The sequence below is a fragment of the Zeus faber genome, assembly GCF_960531495.2.
Source record: "Zeus faber genome assembly, chromosome: 8".
Taxonomy (NCBI): Eukaryota; Metazoa; Chordata; class Actinopteri; order Zeiformes; family Zeidae; genus Zeus; species Zeus faber.
In genome coordinates, this window is record NC_137195.1 from 23234552 (window position 1) to 23258962 (window position 24411).

General features: G+C 41.4%; 1 protein-coding gene and 2 long non-coding RNA genes across 3 annotated transcripts; all 3 read left to right on the forward strand.

The window, feature by feature from the left end:
* Positions 1–244: 244 nt before the first annotated feature.
* LOC307234453 lies at positions 245–3456 on the forward strand. The gene is made up of 3 exons (XR_013844301.1): positions 245–289; positions 2578–2620; positions 3422–3456. It is a non-coding gene; the product is annotated as an uncharacterized lncRNA (long non-coding RNA).
* Positions 3457–4505: 1049 nt separating this feature from the next.
* Positions 4506–5721, forward strand: LOC307233835. Its single transcript, XR_013844277.1, has 3 exons — positions 4506–4580; positions 4847–4871; positions 5041–5721. It is a non-coding gene; the product is annotated as an uncharacterized lncRNA (long non-coding RNA).
* Positions 5722–6372: 651 nt separating this feature from the next.
* LOC307233751 (phospholemman-like) lies at positions 6373–23030 on the forward strand. The gene is made up of 8 exons (XM_080005161.1): positions 6373–6609; positions 16655–16703; positions 18516–18548; positions 19396–19419; positions 19946–20020; positions 20116–20152; positions 20501–20544; positions 22948–23030. The coding sequence occupies exons 2-8, from the start codon at positions 16670–16672 to the stop codon at positions 22965–22967; spliced, it is 267 nt and encodes an 88-aa protein (XP_079861287.1). The 5' UTR covers positions 6373–6609; positions 16655–16669; the 3' UTR covers positions 22968–23030.
* The last annotated feature ends 1381 nt before the right edge of the window (positions 23031–24411 follow it).

Consider the following 24411-nt stretch of genomic DNA (forward strand, 5'->3'; position numbering starts at 1 on the left):
ACACACAGACACACACACACACACATACACACACACATACACACAAACACACAGACACACACACACACACATACACACACACGCTGATGTTTGTGGAATAACATAGAAAGCACACGCTCACACACACACACACACACACACACACTCACACACAGATGTTTTAACCATAAACAGAGAGGAGGAGTAGACATGATCTGTCCAGGTAAAAAAAAGGCAAAAGGAGACTTCAAATCAAGCAGTTTCTCCTCGACCTTCCTCCGTCTCACACGCTGCTCCTCGTTCCGCTCAGGTAAGGCTACGGGGTATAGGGTGGTGCAAGGGATGATGGGAAATCAGGAAACCGTTCGAGAGTAATTTTATTCCGGGTCGTTTTTCATTTAAGTATTGCAGCTTATCTTTCGCCTATAGACAGGGGGCACGTCGCCTTGTTGAATTGACAATGGCGAGAAGTCGATTCATCCCTTCATTGGGTTTCAAAATGCTCTACTGAATATGTCCAGAGGAGGAAAACAGCAGGTTCACACAGTAAAAGTCTTGCCGTGTTCTTACTCCAGCCGCGCCCTGATCCAGCTCATTTCAGCTCATCAGTTGGACCTTTGGGTGGATGCAAATTAGGAAATCCCCCCAGGTGTGGAATTAGACTTTCTGAACACGGATATTCCACCTCTGAATATGTTTCATACCCAATGTAGCGTCTCTCTTATTTCACTTAACCACAGTTAAATAAAAAAGGGTTGGGGAAAAAACTATTTCCAGTCTCAAAAAAAGGCCAGGTTTATTATTGCGTTTTCAGTGGAAACTGAATTTGGAGTGTTAGGATAATTAGGAACGTACGTGATACAGCGGATGTGAGAGTTAAGTGGAGGGCGATGCTCTTGCAGGGGCCGTGGGGTCATGTGAAGGACACTGACTCTGACCAAGGTCTTACAACAGTCCAAGTTAGAGAGGTGGAACAATCCAGCTCCAGAAAGTCCTGCTGTGTTTTTGCTCCAGCCCTGCACTGAGCCATTAGTTGGACCTCTGGGTTGATGGAAATTTGTAAAATCCACACGGTTGGCTCAAAATCCCAAAGTGGACTTTTATTTTCTAGACCGGATTTTCCGCCTATGGCCCCAAATACTGCAACTACAGCGGCGTGGTTAATCTCTGTCGTATATAGATAATGTAGCTGTTTATAAGATCAATAAAGCATCAACCAAAAACAGTTTTTAGGTAGGTTTTGCGGACGATACAAGAGACAAGTATTCCTCAAGTATTTGATCCTCTGACCTTGAGACCTCTCTCTCTCTCTCTAAAGAGAAGAGTTATGTAGGATGATACGCCTCAATGATGAAGAGCTCCCTTTTTCTCGTCTTCAAGGCATGTTTTTTGGCGGAAGACTTCATGCGGAATAATAAAACACAAGAAGGTGTCTGTGAGAAACAGTGAGAAACAGCTGGGTTAGATCAGAAAAGGGTGGTGCGTGGGTAGGGGGGGGGGGGGGGGTGAATATCTTGGACCAGGAAACGAGTTCAATCCAGATCGACGGGGTGAGGAACGGGGGGGAATGGTCTCAGAGTGGAATTCCAAAGCACATTGGTTTTTGCAAGTTCACCGGGGCTCAATGGTGGTCCAAAGTCCATCAGAGGTTACATAGAGGTTGTTTGGGAAGGCAGTGGGTTGTTTTATGGGGACGGGAATGCATGAATAATAATAATAATAATAATAATAATAATAATAATAATAATAATATTTATTATTATTATTATTATTATTATTATTATTATTATTAATAATGTTATTATTATTATTATTATTATCTATGGGCAGCTTTGTAGTTCAAAATGTATCTTTCACATGATACAAAGCATGCAAAACACTCAGTTGACCTTTGCCTTCCAATTTGACTCCAAAAAATATATTTACCAATTCATAAATACAGTCACAGAACTAAACTGTTATCGTAGTGTATTTATCCATCAATAGTAAAAGAAAAGTGTCAAAGTGTGCATGTTAAATATAATATAATAAAAGTAAAAGAAAATATTTAAAAGCCATAAATCCCTACAAAGTTTTGAATATTATTCTACAAAGTTATGTTCATGTTATTTTTTCTGGATATAATGCACTTTGCATTTCACAGATGGAACTTTTGGTGTCTTCACCCGACATCACATGCGCTTTTTTAGCCCAAAGCTGAATCTGAGACTTAGCGCAGATATTTGTGTCAGCTGAGTGTGTCTGGAGACCCGCTGCTTTCTAAGACAAAAACAAACGAATGTTTACTGTACAAACATCCAGAATGCACCCTACTGACAGGACACTGTCCTTCACGTCCACAAGGACATTCTTCCCTCTGGGGGAAAAGTTTGTGTCTGAGTGTGTGTGTGTGTGTGTGTGTGTGTGTGTGTGTGTGTGTGTGTGTGTGTGTGTGTGTGTGTGTGTGTGCGTGTGTGTGTGTGTGTGGAAGAATGTCTGGAAAAATGGAAGGAACAACACAGAAAAGCAAAAACAAGGTAAACGGTCTACAAATAATTTCCTCTCTTTCAGTCCTCTGTCCCTCTCACTCCTCTTTCTTTTTCTTTATTTGTCTTTCAGGCAGGCAAGATGGGACACTCTACTGTGCTGGTGTTCATGGCAGGTGCAGAAAATACTTTATAAAATAATAATAATAATTATAATAATAATAATAATAATTATAATAAACAAACAAACAAACAAATAAACAAATAAACAAATAAATAAATAGCTTGATTAATTAATAGATAGATAGATAGATAGATAGAGAGAGAGATAGATAGATAGATAGATAGATAGATAGATAGATAGATAGATAGATAGATAGATAGATAGATAGATAGATAGACAGACAGACAGACAGACAGACAGACAGACAGACAGACAGACAGATAGATAGATAGATAGATAGATAGATAGATAGATAGATAGATAGATAGATAGATAGATAGATAGATAGATAGACAGACAGACAGACAGACAGACAGACAGACAGACAGACAGACAGACAGACAGACAGACAGACAGACAGACAGACAGACAGACAGACAGACAGACAGACAGACAGATAGATAGATAGATAGATAGATAGATAGATAGATAGATAGATAGATAGATAGATAGATAGATAGATAGATAGATAGATAGATAGATAGATAGATAGATAAATAAATAAATAAATAAATAAATAAATAAAAGTAAACTCTAAAAGTTGGTTTTGCATGACATTTAAACCACTTTCAGTGTCTCTTGGGCTTCGTTATTTTGCTCACAGACCATGCATAACTACCAACTTTTCCAAATTATTTCATCATGAGTCTATGGCGACGATAGCTTGGATACACTGGAAATATTATTTGGTTATTGATGAAATTGTCTTAAATGTAACGTTGTTTGTTTGTTTGCTTGTTTCTCTTTTCTCCAGTTCTCTTTGCCCTTGTCATGGAATCTGAAGCAAGTAAGTTAAAGATCTGCTTCAAACGACTCCGGTTCTCAAACCGGTTTGTGATGAAACTGCCTTGTTATGGGTTTCATTCACATTAACGTGCTATTCTTGCTTGAATTCATTTGTCTTTTTAGTTTAGAGACCATACGTCAAACATGGACAGGTTGTTTGTTGGCCAGTACTTATCTGAAAAGTAAACTAAGTTACAAGCAGAATTTGCAAAATTTGTCACAAACCCTTGTCCTTCATCTTTTCTCCCCAACTCCCTCCAATACCCCTGTGGCCTCTGAAGGTGCATTTACCTACAGTAAGTACACTATCTATCTATCTATCTATCTATCTATCTATCTATCTATCTATCTATCTAGCCGTGTGTGTGTGTGTGTGTGTCTGTCTGTCTGTCTGTCTGTCTAGCTTGTCTGTCTGTCTGTCTGTCTGTTCATTTATCTACAATATAAATATATCTATGTATCATTCAGTAAAATGTATTCACAATAAAAACAGTGAGAGGGCCAGATCTGCTTGATCCGATTGATGGACCTAAAAATGTGTAATTTCACCCCTTCCAAAATCATGAATGCAGTGAGTCACGTGAGGCTTATTAACTGTGAGAATACAGGGTTAGGGTAGGGAAGGGAAGATCGAGTCAAAGAGTCTCGTGCAAATTTCTATCGATCTTTTTTTTTTTTTTCTGAGATGAAAAATCCGGGTCGAGAAAGTATAATTCCACTCCGGGATCCACCATGTGGATTTAGCTCATTAGCGCCAACACAGAGGTTCAAGTGATGAGTGAAACCAGCGTGTGCTGTGCTGTGCTGGAGCGAAAACATGGACATTTACTTTATGAACCTGGAGTTATCAGCCTCCAGATATCCGCTTTCTGGAATGCATTTTCATTTGCATTAATTTGCATTCCCACTTTCACTTTCCGGCCATTTCACTACAGCTTCCATCCAGGGCCAAAGTTGTCAGAAGTAGCCGAACCGACGTGTTCCCCCTCAACGAAACTTTCACAAAACAGTTAACTTCCAGTTGGTATTCTGTTCTGCTTCTGCCCCTCCAGACTACGACAGGCTACGAATTGGGGGCCTGATCTGCGCCTGCTTGTTGGTGATCGGAGGAATCAGCGTCGTGCTCTGTGAGTATCACAACGCCACATGGGAAATTCAGAAATTCAAATCAGATCAGATATTGACCCATGATGTGTGTGAGGTGGGACTGAGTTGGAATTTCCCATTGTTTGCAGTTTGTGTAATTTACCTGTTGCTCAGTGGCTTCTATGAATATCATATCCATATAGTGGCCATATTGTATATACTAACAATAAAAACGTCCAGTCGATATTTAACCATTTGGCTGAAGCGTGTGTAACCATGGTCACATTTCCTGCTGTCTTATTTACAGATAACAGGTGTGGCAAAAGAAACAAGTAAGAATTTCAACATTTTTACAGTGTTTACCACATAAACTATACGCCTGCATTCATTGAACACATTCAGCTTTTCTCGTCTCCATCCCTCTGCCCACTCTCCCTTTCGTTGCTGTTGTTTTCTCCTGTCTCCCTGTCATCCATAACCCAATCCGCCCTTCCGTTGCAGAAAAGAGGAGGAGGACAGCAGTGAAATCTGATCTCGTCGCCGTGTCCGCCCAACCGGTTCCCGCCTCGAAAAGTAAAATAAAGCCAACGTACGCCAAAAAAAAAAAAAAAAAATGGATGGGGGAAGGAGGGATAGCGAAGGAACAGATCGAATCAGACGCTCGCGCCTCTTACGGATGTGTGAGCAAAAAGGAAGAAGCATGGATAGGGTTGGTTGAAAAATAAATAAATAAATAAAAGATGAAGTGCTTGTTAAGGTGCGAGACGGGATAAATGAAGCTTGTCATGTGCTCTCTCGTTTGGTCACGTTTTTTCATTTTTTTTTCTTCATTTTGTGTCTTAATTGCATCAGCGCCGATAAGTGAATTTGACTTGTGTGTATTTACCAGGTAGATGGAAGGTTTCACGAACAGATCCTGTATGTTAGATAATTATCGGTCAGTTTGGGGTGTGGAGTTCTGCTTTACGGGACGTAATTGATAAAGATAGTCTCTAAATATTGGACTGTATGATATATCAACATCAGTAGGCCTGCTTGTTATTTCCAAAGCTTGTTTTGATGGATTGCTTCTCACAGTGGTCAACCTTTTCACATTTAAGGATAGAAGCGAAAAGTCCATCCTCTAGTTTAGAATATGCTTGTGTGCGTGTGTTCAACCCCGAAAATAAATTACCATTCTGAGTCTTAGTGTTGTTTTTCCGAAGTGCACAAAGACACATTTGCCTTGGCTCCAGTTTGCAAGTTAGGTAAAGAAAGTCTATTTTTTTTTTTTTCATCACGGAAGCACTGTAGCACAGTCGTGTTCCTGTGATTGAAGTGGGCAGACGTTTGGATTTTGTGTCTTTTTTTTTTTTAATTATTATCACTTTTATTTCATATATGCTATAGAACTATCTCCATTAACATTTGTGTTGTACTTTCGCGATCTTAGTCGGGATTTTTTTTTTTTTTTTTTACAGCTGGAGCCTATCCTGCTTTCTGATTTCAAAAGCAAAATAGTAGCGCGGATTGGGGACACATGGGAGGGAAATATATATATATATATATATATATATATATATATATATATATATATATATATATATATATATATATATTGCTGTTGCTTCAAAAAAAAGGAAAAAAAACTTTGCGTTTTCGACAAACAAAAGGGACATACCCTCCTCCCCCCTCTGCTCCCGGAGCACCGTGCGGACTTGGCCTCCTCTCCCCCCCGCTGCTCCCGGAGCACCGGGCGGATCCAGGGTCAGCCTCCTCGCCCCCCCCCCCCGACGCTCCTTGTCGAAACCGACCCCGGAGCCGGGCCGCCTTTTCCGCTAAACACCCCCTAAGCGGTCGGTTTTCAGACCCCGCCCGTTCGCTCCCAAAACCGGAGCGACCTGCTGAGCGCGAGGCGGGGGCGCGGCCCCCGGTGCCGCTCCGCTCGCGCGTGACAGAGTGGCGACGCGAACGCGCCCCGAGCATTTCCTCACTTCCATCCGCGACGCCGACGCAAGGAGTCACTTCCCGGACTTAACAAAAAAAAAAAAAAAACCCCAAAAAAAACCAAACAAAAAAACCGCGTGAGAGGTAGGTGAAAGAAACCGAGTGTTCCGCCGGTGCACGCCGATGAGCTGTTTGGGGAAGACATAAGAACTCGTTTTTAAGGGCGTTCAAGAGCGCGCCGCGCCGCCTTGCCTGCGTGTCGAGTCGGAGTTCGGTTCGTTTTGGCGTCGCGCCCTCGCCTCCTGTTTTGGAAGCGAGCTTGGTTCCCGTTTCCACCCCCTCGACTGGCTTCTAACGCGCCCTGCGCGTCGTTGAAAGGCGAGCGCGAACAGCGCGGAACCCCGTGAGTGTCGAGGTGATGTGTGTTTGATTCCGACGTGGACGAATCAGTCCCCCTCCGCCACGGCTGGGTTCTATCCCGCCCAGGTGTTACCCCAACCGACCGAACGACGTGCGCCGCGGTGCGTCGTGGCTCCAGAGCCGTGGCCGTGCGCGCTCGTCGCCGTTCTAACAGAACTGTTAACCTCTCCGACGCGCGGTTATTTCAGTGTTTCCCGACGTGGTCTACACTTTTCTGAGTGAGAGAAAAGATTCTTGAAGAACTTAATGGCACATGGGCACGTTGATCTGTCGAGGCCAAGTCAAGTACGCGGGGCTCGGAGTGTCGCTTTGGATTGAAAGTGGAAATTCGTGAGATTGTTTTCTTAAAAAAAACAAACAAAAAAACCCCCAAAAAACCCCCCAACATATTTTATAGTTATCCCCCGTTGATTTAACTGGCGCGTTAAATATGCGCCCCTCTATATGCCGTTTCCATTTGTTGGAGGCGGGGTCCGCCGCCTTTCCCGACGAGAACGCAAGATCAGGCCCGCGCAAGAAGGGTAAGGCAGCCTTGGTGACTTAGAACGCAGCCCTGCTGAGTGTGGTCGGTGAATACATGACATTCACCGCAAAGACTTTCTGCTAATTCTGGGATGATCACTGATCATCACCGAACACTGATGATCTCATGGTTTGTTTTTTTTCACTTTAAATGTACATGTGATGACTTTTAGTGGTGAAATAATTCCCTTTCCCTGCTATGAGAATTGGTGTCGACCTCACCACGCCCCGAAAGATACGGAACGATCAATTCAGAGTGTTGGTGTTCTGGGTAGTACAGTGACAGGAAATGTCACTGATTCAACAGGAAGCGGTATGGGTCACGTATTTAGTTTCATTAGGAGACACGGCAAGGGCTGCTGGTTGAGCTGCCAGACAAAAAGGTTGGCTGAAAAGCCTGGCGGTCGAAAAGGACAGCCTTCCGAAACAAGGACAGTCGTCGGTGTCACGTCTGACCGACGGGAGGAACCTGAGGTTCTTAGGGACTCCGGCACATGCTCACGTAGTTTAGTAGTAAACAAAAAGGGTATTTATGTCCGACAGCGTGAGGGACCATCAATGTCCCAAGTTATGCTGTTATGGTCTCCTGCGGGGTAGTTGACATTCAGCTCGCTCATGGGATTTCCTTTTCTGAGAAACAAATAGTAAACTGACAAAATCTAATAATCGTCCGCACCATTTCATCAAGGTCTATTTTGGGCTACTGTGGTTCCATTGTTGATAGTTTTTGATATTGCAGTCTTTTCAATGCGGTGATTTTTCGGACAACTAAACAGTGGGCTAGACTAAACGTGTGTGTTTTTTGCACTTTAAACCGTGATAACATTACATTTAATTTAATCAGCGTGTACGTTTTAACAGGCCAACTGATAAGGGTAATAGAGGTTCGCTACTGTGCAGCACGAGGGCGGATCGGTGAACGCTGGTGCGAGGACAGATACTGACGGTTTCAATAAGAGACGATTAGCCACGAGAAAAGTGCAGAGCTGCTTGGATGGGTTGCAGGGTTGTTTTCATCCTGTTTCCCGAGACACATTGGCACTAATGCAAAATACATTACAATGCTTCAGTGTTGGGCCCTGGGGATGGGAAGTCATATCCTGCATAACACCAACGATGTCATTTTGATAACGAGAATTGAGAATAATAAATGAAGCCTTAATGGATCAGGATGGACCACCATTGATAGTTAAAAAATAAAAAATAAAAAAGCTTTTTGTAAGGAGGCAAGAATTGCCTTTTAGACTAAGAATTGATTTTATTGTTAATAATTGAGGAACTTTTGCAACTGATTATTACTTTTGAATATTTCTTATTAGAGAGAGAGAGAGAGAGAGAGAGACAGACTTCAGTTCCATTTACTTTGACCCATCTAAATGGCACTCGCCTCCCCTGATGAGAACGGGATGAGGTTGAGGAGGCGGAGGAAGGTCGTGATGGAGGTCACTGGGAGGGAGATGGGAATAGAGAGTGTGTAAGAGAGGAAAGTAGAGTTGTCTTACATCCACTCACCAAGCGCTGTCTTGTTGAGAGAGAGTTTAAATCCACCTCTCCTCAGGTGACTGTGACTTCAGTGGTCCATGAACAGATTTAGAATCAACACATTGATTTTTACCTCAGGGATGTGACTGACCTTTATTGGAATCCACTTATACTGTAGATGCAGTGCCATTATCTATACCCTAGTGGAGATGGATTGAATCCTTTGTATAACATGCATATTATTGCTAAGAACATTGACAGAATATCACTTGTAAGATGCGTCAATTTTGCTGAAGCAAGGAGTGAGGGAAAGAAAGCCTTCATTTGATTTCTGTTATAATTAAGTCATTTTGTTTGATTCAAACAAGTCACATAGTTTCTCATTTGAAGCTCTTTCTTGGAGGCTCTTGGAATACTGCATCAGAGGAAATTACAGTCTAAAGCAAAATATTTTTTTGGGTTAGTGTTACCTTTGACACCTACAATTAGGCTTTTCACTTTGTTTAACCATCATTAACCATCATTCTTTTGAGTGACGCAATGGATCAATTTGGTTTTAGCAACCAAAATGTGTTGATCTGTTTGGCAAAGTTTGGCAAGATTCATTGCTTAAATATCTACATCCTTTTGGATATTCTTATAAAAGATAAATCTAAGCCATTGTTGTATTTGTCATAGGACAATCTATGCTTATCAGTTCAATAGCCCACTAAATAACATGCCTGTGTTAATTTAAATGAATGATATGACAATGAAAAGTATATCTGACTCATTTTTCCCTGAAATATCCCTCTAATACTTTACACCAGGAGATATATTTGGTGATATTTTCTCATCATTATACCATTTCTACCATTATATCATTTCTGATATTGGCCATCCCTGTGCTGTAGCAAAACGCAATTTTGTGACTGCAGACAGTAATTAAATGCATTTGTATTTAATTGCATTTCAGATACTAACATCTAATTAGTTAGTTGCTCTTTTATTATGTAGCTAATATGGGCTGCACAGCAGAGAGAAGCGTGAAGGCTGTTGCTATCTGCTCACTGCTAACCTTGTGGTTACAATGTGTGAGTCATGGCTCTAGTATGCTCCACTCCTCTCTCCCTCTTTTTGTTCCGCCCTTGGATCCCTCTTTCTCAGGTCCGTCCTTCCCTCCTTTCCTTTCACTCCCTTAACTCCTCCTCTCCCTTCCTCCTCTCATTATCACTGCCTACCATTTCTCAATTTTGTCGTCCTTCATACAAATAAATGGAGGAAACACATTAGAAGTGATTTGCAGCTAATTTGTCCACTGGCCAGCATCTCAACTCAGAAATTGGCCTGAAGGCCTTGTGGTCACAAAGTTAAATAATGTGCCTTTCAGATATATATGCATATATATATTACTGTAAATCTCTGCATCTGCTTATAATGTCATAAAATACTGTATGTGTGTATATTTTCGAAATGCCATGTTAAAGAATCTAATCAACTCAGGCTTTATGGTTACATCAAGTATGATATCTCAGCAAAACTTTTCTCAAAATGTTTCAGACTTTTCACAACATTTTAGATTATAACTCCTTATCACCATTAATATTGATTTAATATATGACATTCGATTTTTACTCAGTCCAATGCCGAGATTTGCAGATCCACTCCACGTAAAGTTTAGACTCTTAGACTCCTCCACCAGACCTGTGTGGCCCATAAGGGAAGTGTGGCCTGTTGCTCAATAGACAGGAATCCACTGCTGCTAATTTAGGAAAAAACATGCCACTGAAAAAAAGACAGCTGCCTTTTGTAGTACCACACAGGAATGCCTGCACACATAAACAGAGGACAGTGTGTGTTTGGAGTTGTTGATAAATAGAATCGGGGAATAGGTCACAGGCTGGTACTGGGCAACACTCTTTACCCTACACACACAGACTCTCACATACATACACACAAACTTTCTAGATCACCCACGTTGACAGGCTGCACCTTTTTAGTAGACTGTAAAATGTACATTTCTGTACAGCTGATTCAGAGTCGAGTCCTGTGTGGCTGGAGTGACCGAGATGTGGACGAAACAAACAAATGATTGTCACACCACCTCCTGAATCATTTAAAAGGTGTGTGTGTGTGTGTGTGTGTGTGTGTGTGTGTGTGTGTGTGTGTGTGTGTGTGTGTGTGTGTGTGTGTGTGTGTGTGTGTGTGTGTGTGTGTGTGTGTGTGTGTCACACACAGTTTTGCGGGGGGGTTAAGTCAACAACAAGAGACTGAAGCCTGACAAAAGCAGAGCAGCAGGGTGGAGATCAGAGATTTCACACAAATGAGATTGTGCCGGGGTTCAGAAGAACGAGACTTCCGTGAGAAATTGATGAATATGAATTCACAGAGAGATGAGAGGGGGGAACAAGTCAGACAGGAAGACTTAAAAAAAAAAAAAAAAAGGCGTCAAGAGAAAGTGAGAGAAGGAAGGACGTCCCAGAAGACACAGAGCGAACCCAATACACTCAGCGAGAGAGAGGGAGAGAACGTGAGCGAGACAATCGGAAGAGAGATGTAACAATACAATTGGAGACAGGGAAAGACATTGAGTATAAGAGCGCGGCAGGAGCAGGCCGGGGAAGCGAGACACGTCTAGAACAGAGCTTTCTTTATCCCTCGGACAAAGGTGCCACCGCAGCCTGCGAGGAATGTGTGGCATCGCCTCGTCCCCACAGGCCAAGGGAAGAAACGCTGTCCCGAGGCAAAAAAACGACACTAGAAATATATGTAGCTCTACAGAGAGGTTAATTTCGCAAACCCAAGAATCTACATTTTATGGGGCTTTCAATAGTGATAGCACTTAAAACGACGATACCCGAAACCGGGTATGCCGCGTCCTTTTCTGAAAGAACGTCACATCATCCGGAATTGAATCTACAACAGCGTTAAAAGAGGAAGGCCACCATCGCAGCTGGACACGCTCAGACCACATGGCGACGTCACATCTCCATGCGAACTGTGGAACAATAGGCAGCAGAATTCTGGTCCCACCAGATAATCACCTGCAATCATTAGGGGGGCAGGGCCACCACGCCAAGGGTCAAACAACACAGCTATCAACAAAGACCCCCCCCCCACCAAGAAACCAACGCCCCTCTCTGGGAGGCCTTGTATCTCCCTCATCTCTTAAAATTTGTCATTAGAATTCCAGACTAAAGAAATATCTATTCACTGTAAAAATACTATTGGAAATGGACTTTATGGAAGACCTGGATCACTAGGCCATGACCATAAGCATAAGCCTTCCCATGCATCTCTTTGAATAATACAGATAATATAACATTGTTAAGATCCTATGATGCTTTGCCATGGCATTGAGATGTATTATTTGTGTGTGCCAAGATAAGGCCACTGGCTTTAATTGGGAACGCCCATCTCCCCAGGACTCCTCACACTTTCTGAGCTGATCAGGATCTGTGACACGCCTATGTAAATTGTATTGAAGTATAAAGATTCAAACGCAGGATCTTCTTGCTGGGAGGCAACGTTGCTAATCCTTGAGCCACCATGACACCAAGGACATGCCCGTACTCCTTCCTTTTCTTACCAGACCAGTTCCACCCGGATCCCCCACAATGTTTCATATGACATAATGGGTTGAGGGCGTGCTGTGGATTCCTCCAGAAATAAACTTGCATTAAGTACTTTTTTTCCGGGTGCAGTAAATATTGTGAAAATGACTCATCAGACCCATGGCACTTTTTTCCATTGCTCAGTCACACTTAACACTACAGCAGTTTCATGTACAGTATCTTTGAAAACTCACATTTGAAAGTGTCTTCTTCTTGTCGCTGACACACACCGCTAACTGACAACCAACTTAATGACGAACAACTGTACCTGCATTCATGAGTGTGATTTGGTTACTTCGAAGTGAAACTCCTTTTTCATTATTTAGTCCATTATTTGTGTAAGCATTATTTAAGTTATACAAATTGGAGCATATGGCTGTATCGTAATGCGATATGCACCATAAGGTACATGGGTCATGTCCTGCGTCGTCTTTTTAAACCGCCGTTAATGTGCCGACTGGGACAGACACTTTTGCTCCGCCCTAAACTAACATTTGTTTTAGAACATGAGCCTCCGACATGAAGCAGGAGGCCTTGCTTATTCTCTGCTGTCGTCCTTTCCCTGCTCCGACAGCTACGCCCACATGCTTTGTACTCTTCTATCTCTTTAAATGCTCCCCATATATGCTTCTGAAGTGGGACGAGAAATCAAAAGTGCCGTAAATCTTCCAGTGGTTTGGAATCGTGGAAATTATGACTTTACACAATTTTATACTTATTCATGTATAGTAAATTTGACCTATGGTAAATGATGATGATGACGAGATAAGATGTTGAATTTCTCGCAATATGAGCTCTGAATTAGGCCCTGTCCACACGTATACGATTATTTCTGAAAACGTAGTATTTTCTCCGTGTTTTGCTCAAGGCGGAGCTCAATACACACGCTCCTAATGTTCTTCTGTGGTGTTTGACATCAGGTTGCCCCCACCATCGCCCCCTTACTGGCCTGCCCTTCTGATGTGAATATTTGTAAATCGTTTTTGCGTTCTCGTGTGGATGGAGATTATTTATTTTTTTAAACGGGAAGGGGGGGTGCGTTTACATAAATCCATACCCATATGGATAGATATGGATTTCTGAAAACGCATTTTCCCCCCACTCCGTTTAAAAAAAAATAGTATTGACGAAGCCTTATACCACTTTCCCACTGTACCAAAAACCCAGTAGAACCTGCTAACATCTGGCATTTGTCATCAGTGGGAAAGGAAAAACCCGAGTTTCAGTCCCGGGTCAAATGATTTTGAAAAAAGAATTTCAATTTTTTTTTTATCAGCTCCACCACCGATCGGCTCTGATGTAAACAGGACACCCGCGTCGACCGGCTTATTTTGGCCTCTTTACGGCGCGATGCGACGCATGTTGAAGTTCCGGGAGCTGGCGCATAAATGGACAGGAATATCTCTGTATCATTCCATCATTTCATATCCCATTTACAATCCAGAATCAGAAGTTATTTACTTTTTTTCCCGCGTGGGGGACCATGAAATTATGTGAGTGTGGGGATCCCTCCGTGGGCACCACAGTGGAGAACCCCACACTCCCCGCCGGGCCCCCAACCACTCCACCCCAAGACGGTCTCCGAACCGGAGTCGCCAAAGTACTGGTGCACAGACCAGGATACTCCATGCTGCTTCTACTTTACTGTTGGGTCGTTCCCGAATGATCCGATTCTTTTGAACGGTTCAAAATACTTACTTATTTTTCCAAGTTTTACAGTTTTATGTCGTTTGTTTAACTTGCTGTCTCCTCCACTGTTTTATTCCCAATCACACTGGAGCCATCACACTTTGCCGACGTGTTTGTGATGTTGAACACACCAGGGGAAAAAAAACGGTATTAGAAGCGAGTTTGGTTGAATGAACAACTCTTTTGCAAGAGTGAATGGGTCATTTAAATGATTTGTTTGCTATTAACTAATCGTTTGTGAGTCTCGCATCACTGGTGAGGTGTGTGTGTGTGTGTGTGTGTGTGTGTGTGTGTGTGTGTGTGTGTGTGTGTGTGTGTGTGTGTGTGTGTGTGTGTGTGTGTGTGTGTGTGTGTGCGCGCGTTTCACAGTACTGTGTAACTTTCACTCTGTCGTGACAACAGATTTACTCCCATCACTCAGCCCTACGCTTTCTTTGCCCCTTACTCTTCCTCTTTTTTCCACCTCTTGCCTCCTTCCTTACTTTCTTTTCCACACCTCTCTCTCTCTCTCTCTCTCTCGCTCTCTCTGTCTGCCCTCTTCCCTCGTCTCTCCTTCCTCAAGAGGTTAAACCGTTCTCAAGTGGTTTTTGGCACTCTTCCATCCTCCACATTCACTCCCTCGCTTCTTGGGTTGCCGTGGAGAGGCACCGAGGGAGAGAGAGATCCTCTCCCCAGTGTGCGCCCTCCACATGCTCTTTCTCTCTTTCTGCCTTTAACTTGTTTTCTGATTCTCTTTCTTCCTCCATCGTGTTCTGTGTTACAGTGCTTACAAGCACCGTCTTGTTTTCGGCATTTTCATGAAAAGGTTGATTCTTTTCTTTTCCGTTGTCCGAGTCAGTGTTGATAGATTCGTCTCCTCAGATGGAGCAGATTAGGAACAGAAGATCTGAACAGTCCTTCCAAAGTCTGTTGGATTTAACACCAGTGTGTTAGGCCTAGCTTTAGACTTATAAATGCTCTGCTCCATGATGGAGGCCGGTGCTTTGGGAGGATCTCTCAGCTATAATTTGGCTACACATTTCCATTATGTAGGTGTGTTCATATCAACTTTCAGATGCACCCCAGGGCTCGCTTGACATTAACAGTTGCCCAGGGCAACCCGATTTGGGCCATTGTCAACCATATTGTTGGTTGCCCCACTGTTGGTTGCCACTGGTTTCCCCATTGTTAACCACTTTTCACATGTAAAAATAAAATAATGAGCACTGTTTACCTTTCTGTGTAGCTCTATTTATAAACACACAAATGTAATTATCATCCGAGAAACTTTTTTGATTAACTTCCAATTTTACAAAAAAAACAAAGTTCAGTCATGATCCTAAGGACAACTGTTTATAAAAGCTGTTAAACATCACCAAAAAATACATCAATCTTGGTTATAATTTGCCAACCATTTTTGTCAGTCTAACCCAAAGCTGATGCATGGTTGCCAACATGGCAACCGTTTCTAAAATGTAGTGTTGGGCTGTATGGCTCCTGACAGAATTAAACACCTGTCCTGCTTCAACGCCGTCAACTACAGCTCAGATGTCAGTGTGAGAGAAAGAAAAGTAAAAATGGCAAACCTGTGTGTGTGTGTGTGTGTGTGTGTGTGTGTGTGTGTGTGTGTGTGTGTGTGTGTGTGTGTGTGTGTGTGTGTGTGTGTGTGTGTGTGTGTGTGTGTGTGTGTGTGTGTGCGTGCGTGCGTGCGTGCGTGCGTGCGTGCGTGCGTGTCAGTCAGAGCTTGAGCGGCATTCGTTCCTGATCAATTTACCACAACAGCTAAAGGCAAAAATGTAGCCTCTGTGTTGCATCAGGTGTTTTTCTTATGTCTGGTGTGTGTATACAGCATATAACACCAACACACTCTAATTCCTCGTACGTATAGCTACACTCTTGTTCTCACTCCCTCTTCCTGTTAGTTCTCTATCTCTCACACACACATGCGCACATGACTGTCCAGCAGTTTAAATGTGATTATCTGTGCCATGGGGATGGGAGATAATGTTGTTTAACCAGCGCTAATACGTCCAGAGTCCGCGGTCAATATTCCCTACTTCAGAATGTGCATTAGAGGAAACCGGAGCTCTGGCTCTCTAGACAATAATATATCTTATAATATGGATAATGCTAAGAGTGGGAAAGATTATTCGAGCTACCACGTCTTACCAGGGATGGAAATGTTTCCACTGGACACAAACACACGTGTGTTTCTCAAGCTGCTGTAGTTATGAGTGACAGAAATAAATAGTGTCCATAGCATTTCATTGGCGATGAAAAATTACTATATATGCATTTGAAGGAAAGGTACCTGAATCATCATTAAAAAAATGTCCTATAAAGGAAGATTTTCTCATTACTTCTGAGGTTATATCGTATGGCATTCATTTTTAAGTTATAGATCTCTGTGTTTGTTGAAACTTTTAAGTAGTCCCACTAGTTACCAAAGTTACTTTGTTTGCTTTAATTTGCTATTTGCGTATTTGCTTTTTTCTTTTCTCCAGGCCTGGAGCTTGACGATGGCTCAGATCTGTGCATTGATGTTGATGACAGGTGAGTTAAACGGTGCCTTCTCTCCATTCACTAATTAATCAACAATTGTCTTGACGACCGTTTGGTAAATTTTCATGAAACAGCTAAACCTCTGCAGTCATGTTGTCCTGAAAGTGTTGATCGATAAGCTCATGTAGAATGTAGAATACCATAGCACACATCAAAACTAAAGGCAATAGTAATAACAAATAAATAAATTGCCAGTGTGCAATTAACCTCCAAATTAAGTTAATCTTTAACTATACAATAGACATAAAAATGTACAAAAATTGAAAAAATGTCAATATATAATTCAAGTAAAAATGAATGGAAAGATTTAATAATTAGCCAATGTACAATAAACTTAAAACTAGACCAAAAAAACGATTTTTATAAATATTTGGCGATACACGATAAATACAAAAAAAAAGAAACATTTGGCAATATACAGTAAACTTAAAACTTAATAAACTTCTGTATCAACAATTCTGACATTCTGGCACGTCACAATCCACTCGGTTCCACTTCCTTCTCGGCTTTAAGACAGGAAATGACTGTCTGCCTTTGCTGCAGCAGCGTTGAGTCTTCAGAGCGACAGAAGGCACGGACAGCAGTACAGCTCAGCTGAAACAAAGTCTGCTTAACTGTCCCTGAGCAGCAGAGAGAGATTACAGAGAGCTCTCTCTGCATCGTGACTATTTCTGCTCTCTCCAAAAACAACTGAGACACAAGGAAATTTTACCTTTGCAATGTAGCCACCCGTACTTTTTGGCTGGAAGAGTTTTTGGGGGGGGTTTACAACTGGTGCAACGTGACCGTAAGGACAAGATGGAATGAGTGCGAGATAGTGTTTACTTAACTTCTTAAAAGCAGATAAAACCACCTGCCTAATATTGTATAGGTCCCTCTCGTGCCACCAAAACAGCTCTGACCGTCCAGGCATGGACTCCACAAGACCTCTGAAGGTGTCCTGTGGTATCTGGCACCAAGACATTAGCAACAGATCCTTTACATCCTCTAAGTTGTGAGGTGGGGCTCCCTTGGATCGGGCTTGTTGTTCCAGCACATCCCACAGATGCTCCATCGGATTGAGATCTGGGGAAATATTTGAAGCCAAGTCATTACCTTGAACTCTTTGTCATGTTCCTCAAACCATTCCTGAAGAATTTTTGCAGCGTGGCAGGGCGCATTATCCTGCTGAACTAGGCCACTGCCATCAGCATGAACTTTTTCAGCAATTTGTGCTACAGTAGCTCTTCTGTGGTATCGGACCAGACGGGCTAGACTTTGCTTCCCACGCGCATCAGTGAGCCTCAGGCGCTCATGACCCTGTCTCCGGTTCACTGGTTGTCCTTCCTTGGACTACTCTTGGTAGGTACTAACCACTGTATACCGGAAACACCCTACAATACCTGCTGTTTTGGAGTTGCTCTAACCTAGTTGTCTAGCCATCACAATTTGGCCCTTGTCAAATTCACTCAGATCCTTACGCTTGACCATTTTTCTTGCTTTCAACACATCAACTTCAAGAACTGACTGTTCACTTGCTGCCCAATATATCCCACCCCTTGACAGGTGCCGTTGGAATGAGATGATCAATGTTATCGCTTCACCTGTCAGTGGTTTTTGTTGTGGCTGGGTTGGAATTTTAGGACATTTCCTTCTTTTCTTTTTTTTTTTTCTTTTAGAATCTTTCTAGATTTGTATGAAATTTCACTGTGAGAAATACGATCCAGATCGTAGATAGTGGAATGAACTGTCACATCCAGGACTGTATCTTGTTCTTGTCAGAAATCAACTTTGTTTGTATATCTGTTTCCTTTTTTTTTGCAGTTGTGTCCCTGGTGTTCGCCGAGGAACAGAATCGTAAGGATCAATTTCATCAGCTTCTTATCGATCTTTTATTTTGGGATTTATTTATTTTAAATCTAATTTATGAATTTTTGTATTCGTTTTTTCCAATCTGAGTCTTAATACTTTAATAACATTCAGCGTAAGCTAGCACTGAAAAAATACATACAGTACATACATACATACATACATACACAGGGTTCTCACCGTGTCCTTGGAGTGCTTGAATTTCCTCAGAAATTTAAGTACTGGAATACCTTGAAATAGCCCCCTTTGTGCTGAAGTGCTTGATTTTAAAAATGTGATCCTTGGAAACTTGTGATATGACCCCTTGTTCTGTTATTCAAATCATAACGTAAAAAATACCGTAACCTCTTTTCCAAAATGGATTATGCCACATTATATTTATTTTACGTGAAGTTTTTTGAAAAAGAAAAAAAATTAGCTTAAAAATGTACTTTATTTTTATTCTCCTAGAATGAACCCTGCCTACATAACTTATTTAGTAATGCTGAGGCAACTACTGTACATATAGATGTTCTTATAAGACATTAGGTTTAGGAGTGGTTTTTCCATGGAAATTTTCCAAAGGTGGAATGCAATTTTTTGTAGTCTTCATCATCCCAAACTAAACAAATGTCTGTATTTGTTACGGCCAAGATAGTTAATGTTTTTGTTGGAATCTGATTTTTCACAGACGTCAGGGCATCTGGCCTGTCACTTACTGTAAATCATTTGCCAGAGAATCAACTTAAGCCTTGGTTTGCTTGATTGAATGGACATTATTTGATGCCTGCAAGTTTTCCGTCTTGTCGTCTGTTGTTGGTGTGTCTGACCGAGCTCTGTGCTTGTCTCCCTGCAGCAGGGGATGACCCCTTCACCTTCGGTAAGTTTCGAATTTTATTGATTTTGTTTGTTGGAAACTTAGTGAGTTAATTTTACCATCGGTACTCAGGGTTCTCACCAGGTGCTTGAGGTGCTTGAATTTCGTCCTCAGAAACGTAAGTTCTGGAAAACCTTGAAAATAGCCCATTTTGTGCAGAAGTGCTCGAAAAGTCCTGGGCGAAAAAATACATAATTGAAAACCTGTTATATTGCCCCTGGTTTTGTTATTGAAATCGTCCAGAATCGCTTTTACGTTATAGATTATGCCATGTAAATGGCAATCTACCATTAACATGAGTTATAATAGTAGATGACAATGAGATTAATAATAGATGTATAGGTATACTGTGTAGATAAGGATGGATAGACTGACTTAAGATTATATTTAAATTAGATATTATTAATAAATAATAAATATAATATTAATAAAGATCACATTGAAAATTGGTTGTATTTGTTTTGCATGTAACAAGATATATATATATAAAAAAATAAATAAACCAACCCTGTGGGTCCTCTCTGTGCAGACTACCACAGACTGCGTGTCGGAGGGCTGATCCTTGCAGCCGTGCTCTGTCTTATCGGCATCACCATTTTATTGAGTAAGACCAAAACATACACACATATACAGTATAACACACACACAATGCATAATACACAAATTCTTCATTGTTTCTCCTCTCCCACCTTCTTTCAGGTGGCCACTGCAGGTGCAAGTTCAACCAGGACAAGAGGTAAGAACTCAATGATGGGATAGTTACATTTACTTTTACATTTACATTTAGCAGACGCTTTTATCCAAAGCGACTTACAATTGTTCAATCACCGACGGACGCAGCCATCAGGAGCAATTAGGGGTTAAGTGTCTTGCTCAAGGACACTACAGCATGCTAGCAGGAGGAGCCTGGGATCGAACCAGCAACCTTTTTAGATCACTAGGCCACCAGCTCTACCGCCTGAGCTACCATCCCCAAAGTAGTATTTTAGAAATGTATCAGAATTTGTCCAGAGTGTACTCGCTTGACTCTCCCTCTCTTTTTATCTCTTTCTCTTTCTCTTTCTTTCTTTCCCATTCGCTGAAGGAGAAGAACAGGAGGCAACGCTCAGCAGATGCTCAACGAACAAGGTATGCGGCGTTAGAACATGAAATATTATCCAACAACTAGGGATGCACTGGAACTTATTAGGGCTTAGTACTGCAAAGGATCTCACAAATTGATTTGATTTAGATACAGAAGGTCCCAATATGATTCTATATTGATATATTCACATTTTAGAACATAATGAGAATTTGCTTCCAACAGTAATATTTTCCGTCTAATACAGAAATTAAATATTTCAATGCCTGTTTATATTTGTGCTCTATTACATGAAACTTTTTAATATGAGAAAATATAACGACAGTAAATAACTGAAAACCAGTGTTTCAAAATATTTCAAAAGTAAGTGAACATCTGAAATGAACACATGAACATGTGTCTTAAATTTAAGCAGAAAATGGATGCATAACTTCCAAAACATATTACACACAATATCTAACGCACGCAATTATTATTATTATTTTTTTATTAGCGGCCTCCATCTATACGTCTCAGAGTGAATTAATCCACCAGGCATTTTCGTGTGGACAGACTGATCGGTCATGTTCCCTGTAGTTCCACAGGTGTCGGGCCCGGGGGCGTCTGGCACAGAGAGCTGGGGCAGGGTGGTGACGTTGGAGGGTTCGGTTCGCTAGTGGCTGAACATGGGAAAGTGGGTCAGGAGAACGGAATAATTTAGCCAAACTGTGACACAGGAAGGATGGAAAAGCGAATGTATTTTATTTCTACGCTGCCATCGGAGAAACCCATTGTCAAAGAATTCACCGGATCACTCTGTCGGAATCAGCCACTGAAAGACCTTGTATCATGGCAACGACCGCTATATTAGAGTTGGTGTAGAATCACTCCGCCTACCCCTTTTAAAAAAGATGAAAATGCTAAAGCAGAATGAGGCAGTGCTATCAGTGTTAGTGCTCCTCTTCTGCTAGCGTGATGTTTCCTCAGGTGCTGGCATGGATCACAAGCACAGGTGGTTAGGAAGGAAAAAACGCAGAAATCGTAGGCCTGGAGGGACCAAATACACTGGGGGGCAATTTCCATTACGACTCTTCAACACACACAGACACACACACACACACACACACACACACACACACACACACACACACTATTGTACTGGTATCAAAGTGAAGTCTGAGTAAATACACCATGTTCCGGGTGCACTTCTCAACAACAAAACATAAATTCGGAGACTGGTCCTCACAAGTATGGTAAAACAAATACAAACACACATTACTGTACTGGTATCAAAGTGAGGTCCCAGAATACACCTGGTAAGTGAGGACCAATGTTTATGGCGCACTTCTAAACCAAAACTATGAATTTGGCTGGCGACCGGTCCTCACAAGCACAGTAAGACAAAGACACACACACACTCTTCACTGACACCACTATGCTGGTAAATAACACACGCATAAAATCATAGAATGAAACATATACAATTCAATCTCCCATGAAGATTATCATTCATTCATTATCTACTCCCCATCCCTCTAAGACTACATTTAGGTTGAGGATAAAAATGTAGACTTAACACGATTAATAGAATTTCATTTAATACTGTATGAGCTTAATGTGGGAAGAGCTGATGGAAAAGCTGGATTGCACTTGTTGCCACATTTTATTGAACTCGAATGTCTTGAACTTGAACACAACATTTAAGAGATTCACAATTCTGAAATAGAAGTCTGAAATAGTCTCAGCAGCTCACATAACTTAAAACAATAGCAACATAATAATAATAGTAATAATAATAATTAATTCATTAATTAATAAAGCAATAAAATAAAAACAAAAATATAAAAAAGAAAAATCAATATATGCAAAAACCTAACTTTTAACTGTACTGTACACAATAAGATATGACAGTATACACTAAACCTAATGGAAAAACAACATATATAACCAAAAAAAACAATAAAAATAAAAGCTAAAAATGAAAAAGACCAAAAAAAAAAACCAACCTTAAAAGGTCATGTCCAGAAATTAGATATATGGTCCTTTACAACAACGTATTAAATAAACAGTGAACCACAAATATGAAACTAAGATGAGAATAAACCTGACATGATAATATAAGCCTTAAACAGGAAACAACATGTAGGCAGTAAGTCTATAAACAAAACAATTCCACTGTAAACATAAATATACACTGATGTATTCAAAAAATCATACTCTGGTGGTTGTGCAACTGTTTTTAATCGTTTTTGTTGTTTTTTTTTTAATTTTGGAAATAACTGCTGTTTGTCTGGTTGGTGTGAGTATGGTATTACATGTATGATATACGTATGTATATGTATGTGACAAATAATCTCTTGAACTTGAACAAATCATACTCATTATTACTATTATAGTAGAGTAGTTGTTGCCCCACCCAGTCTCCTGTACCAATGTCAAATCTTGACCTTCCAAACTGTGTCCGTCTGCAGGTCGAGCCAGCGAGTGCTAGGAGCCGCCGCCTGACGTCCTGGATATGCAACTAACACACACACACACACACACAGGGGGGGAGGGAGGGAGGGAGAGGGAGGGGGAGGGGGAGAGAGGGAGGGAGAGAGACCGAGAGAGAGGGAGGGAGGGAGGGGATACAAGTTGTGGCTTCAGTGAGAGGCGCACCTGGAATTAGGTTTTGAGCTACTGATCTGCTGATCACACACACACACACACACACACACACACACACACACACACACACACACACACACACACACACACACACACACACACACACACACACACACACACTTGTATGCAAACACACACATTAACATCATCCAATATTAACAAGCCTGTACTTGGTCCTGTCCAGTTTTAGATCAGTCACTGTGTTTTCCCTAGATGTTAGACGTTGATATGCAATCCATAACGATATGATACAGAACCACTGCTCCATTTAGTATATCTATCGTAACTTGTATTGACTTTTCTTTTGGTTTGTTTGATTGAAATGAAAAGAAGCTGACCTCAGCCAAGATACACATTTTTACCAAAAAAAAACAACTATATCTACCCTGTGTGCAGATTTATTATTGTTATTTCAGTGCCTCTCGCCTCCAACGCTGTTGTAACTATTGGATAATAAACACTAATGTAGATCCCACGCGTCCTGTTGCCATCCTAACCCCTCGTTGTGAGAGTCATTTCCGATGTGTGAATAGACGTACATAGATGTGACCCCCCCCAAGTTAATCTGTGAATTTATATTTAAGCAAAAACAAATAAAAGCTTTACGGAGAAATGTACTGGTCAGAGACCAGTCCGACTGACTGTCGGAACTCCTTTGGTTTCTAGTCTGTTTCTATGGCTGTCATGGTGTTTTTGTTGTGCGCGCGAACATATATGGTTAAAAAGGACTTGAATACCCGCCTGCATTAAAAGGACATTGGCATCGTCAGAACGTATTTAAGTGTCCTCAGAATTTTGTGTCCTCATTAAAAGGCTTTAATGCTGTTTTAAACCTGTTAAGATATGTCCCTAAAGTTACCATTAATCCATCCCAGGTACAGTGTGTCGTCACTATGAAGCAGAGGTCCTTGTTTTTACTGGGGCTCTGGGGACATCCAGTGGACATTGTTGGTGCTGCAGTGCCGCCGACGCGTTTCTTTGCGGTGTTATGCTATGATTTCAAGAGAAAGTTTGGGAAAGTTGCAAAATAAATCATGTAGCTGTGTGTCGTGATGTTTCTTTGTTCAGATCATATCGCTCGTTACTAGGACTGTCACCTTTGTCGTCGACACGAAGTTGAAGTTGCGGGCAACGAATGTATGTTGGGAGACAGTACAACAAGCAGAAGAAAAGCACAATTGAGGCAAAAAAACCCATTTTTCAAATGAATGTCAACAAGAACTATTTAGACAAATCAAGGCTTGTCTGATAGAAGCCAAATATCATAA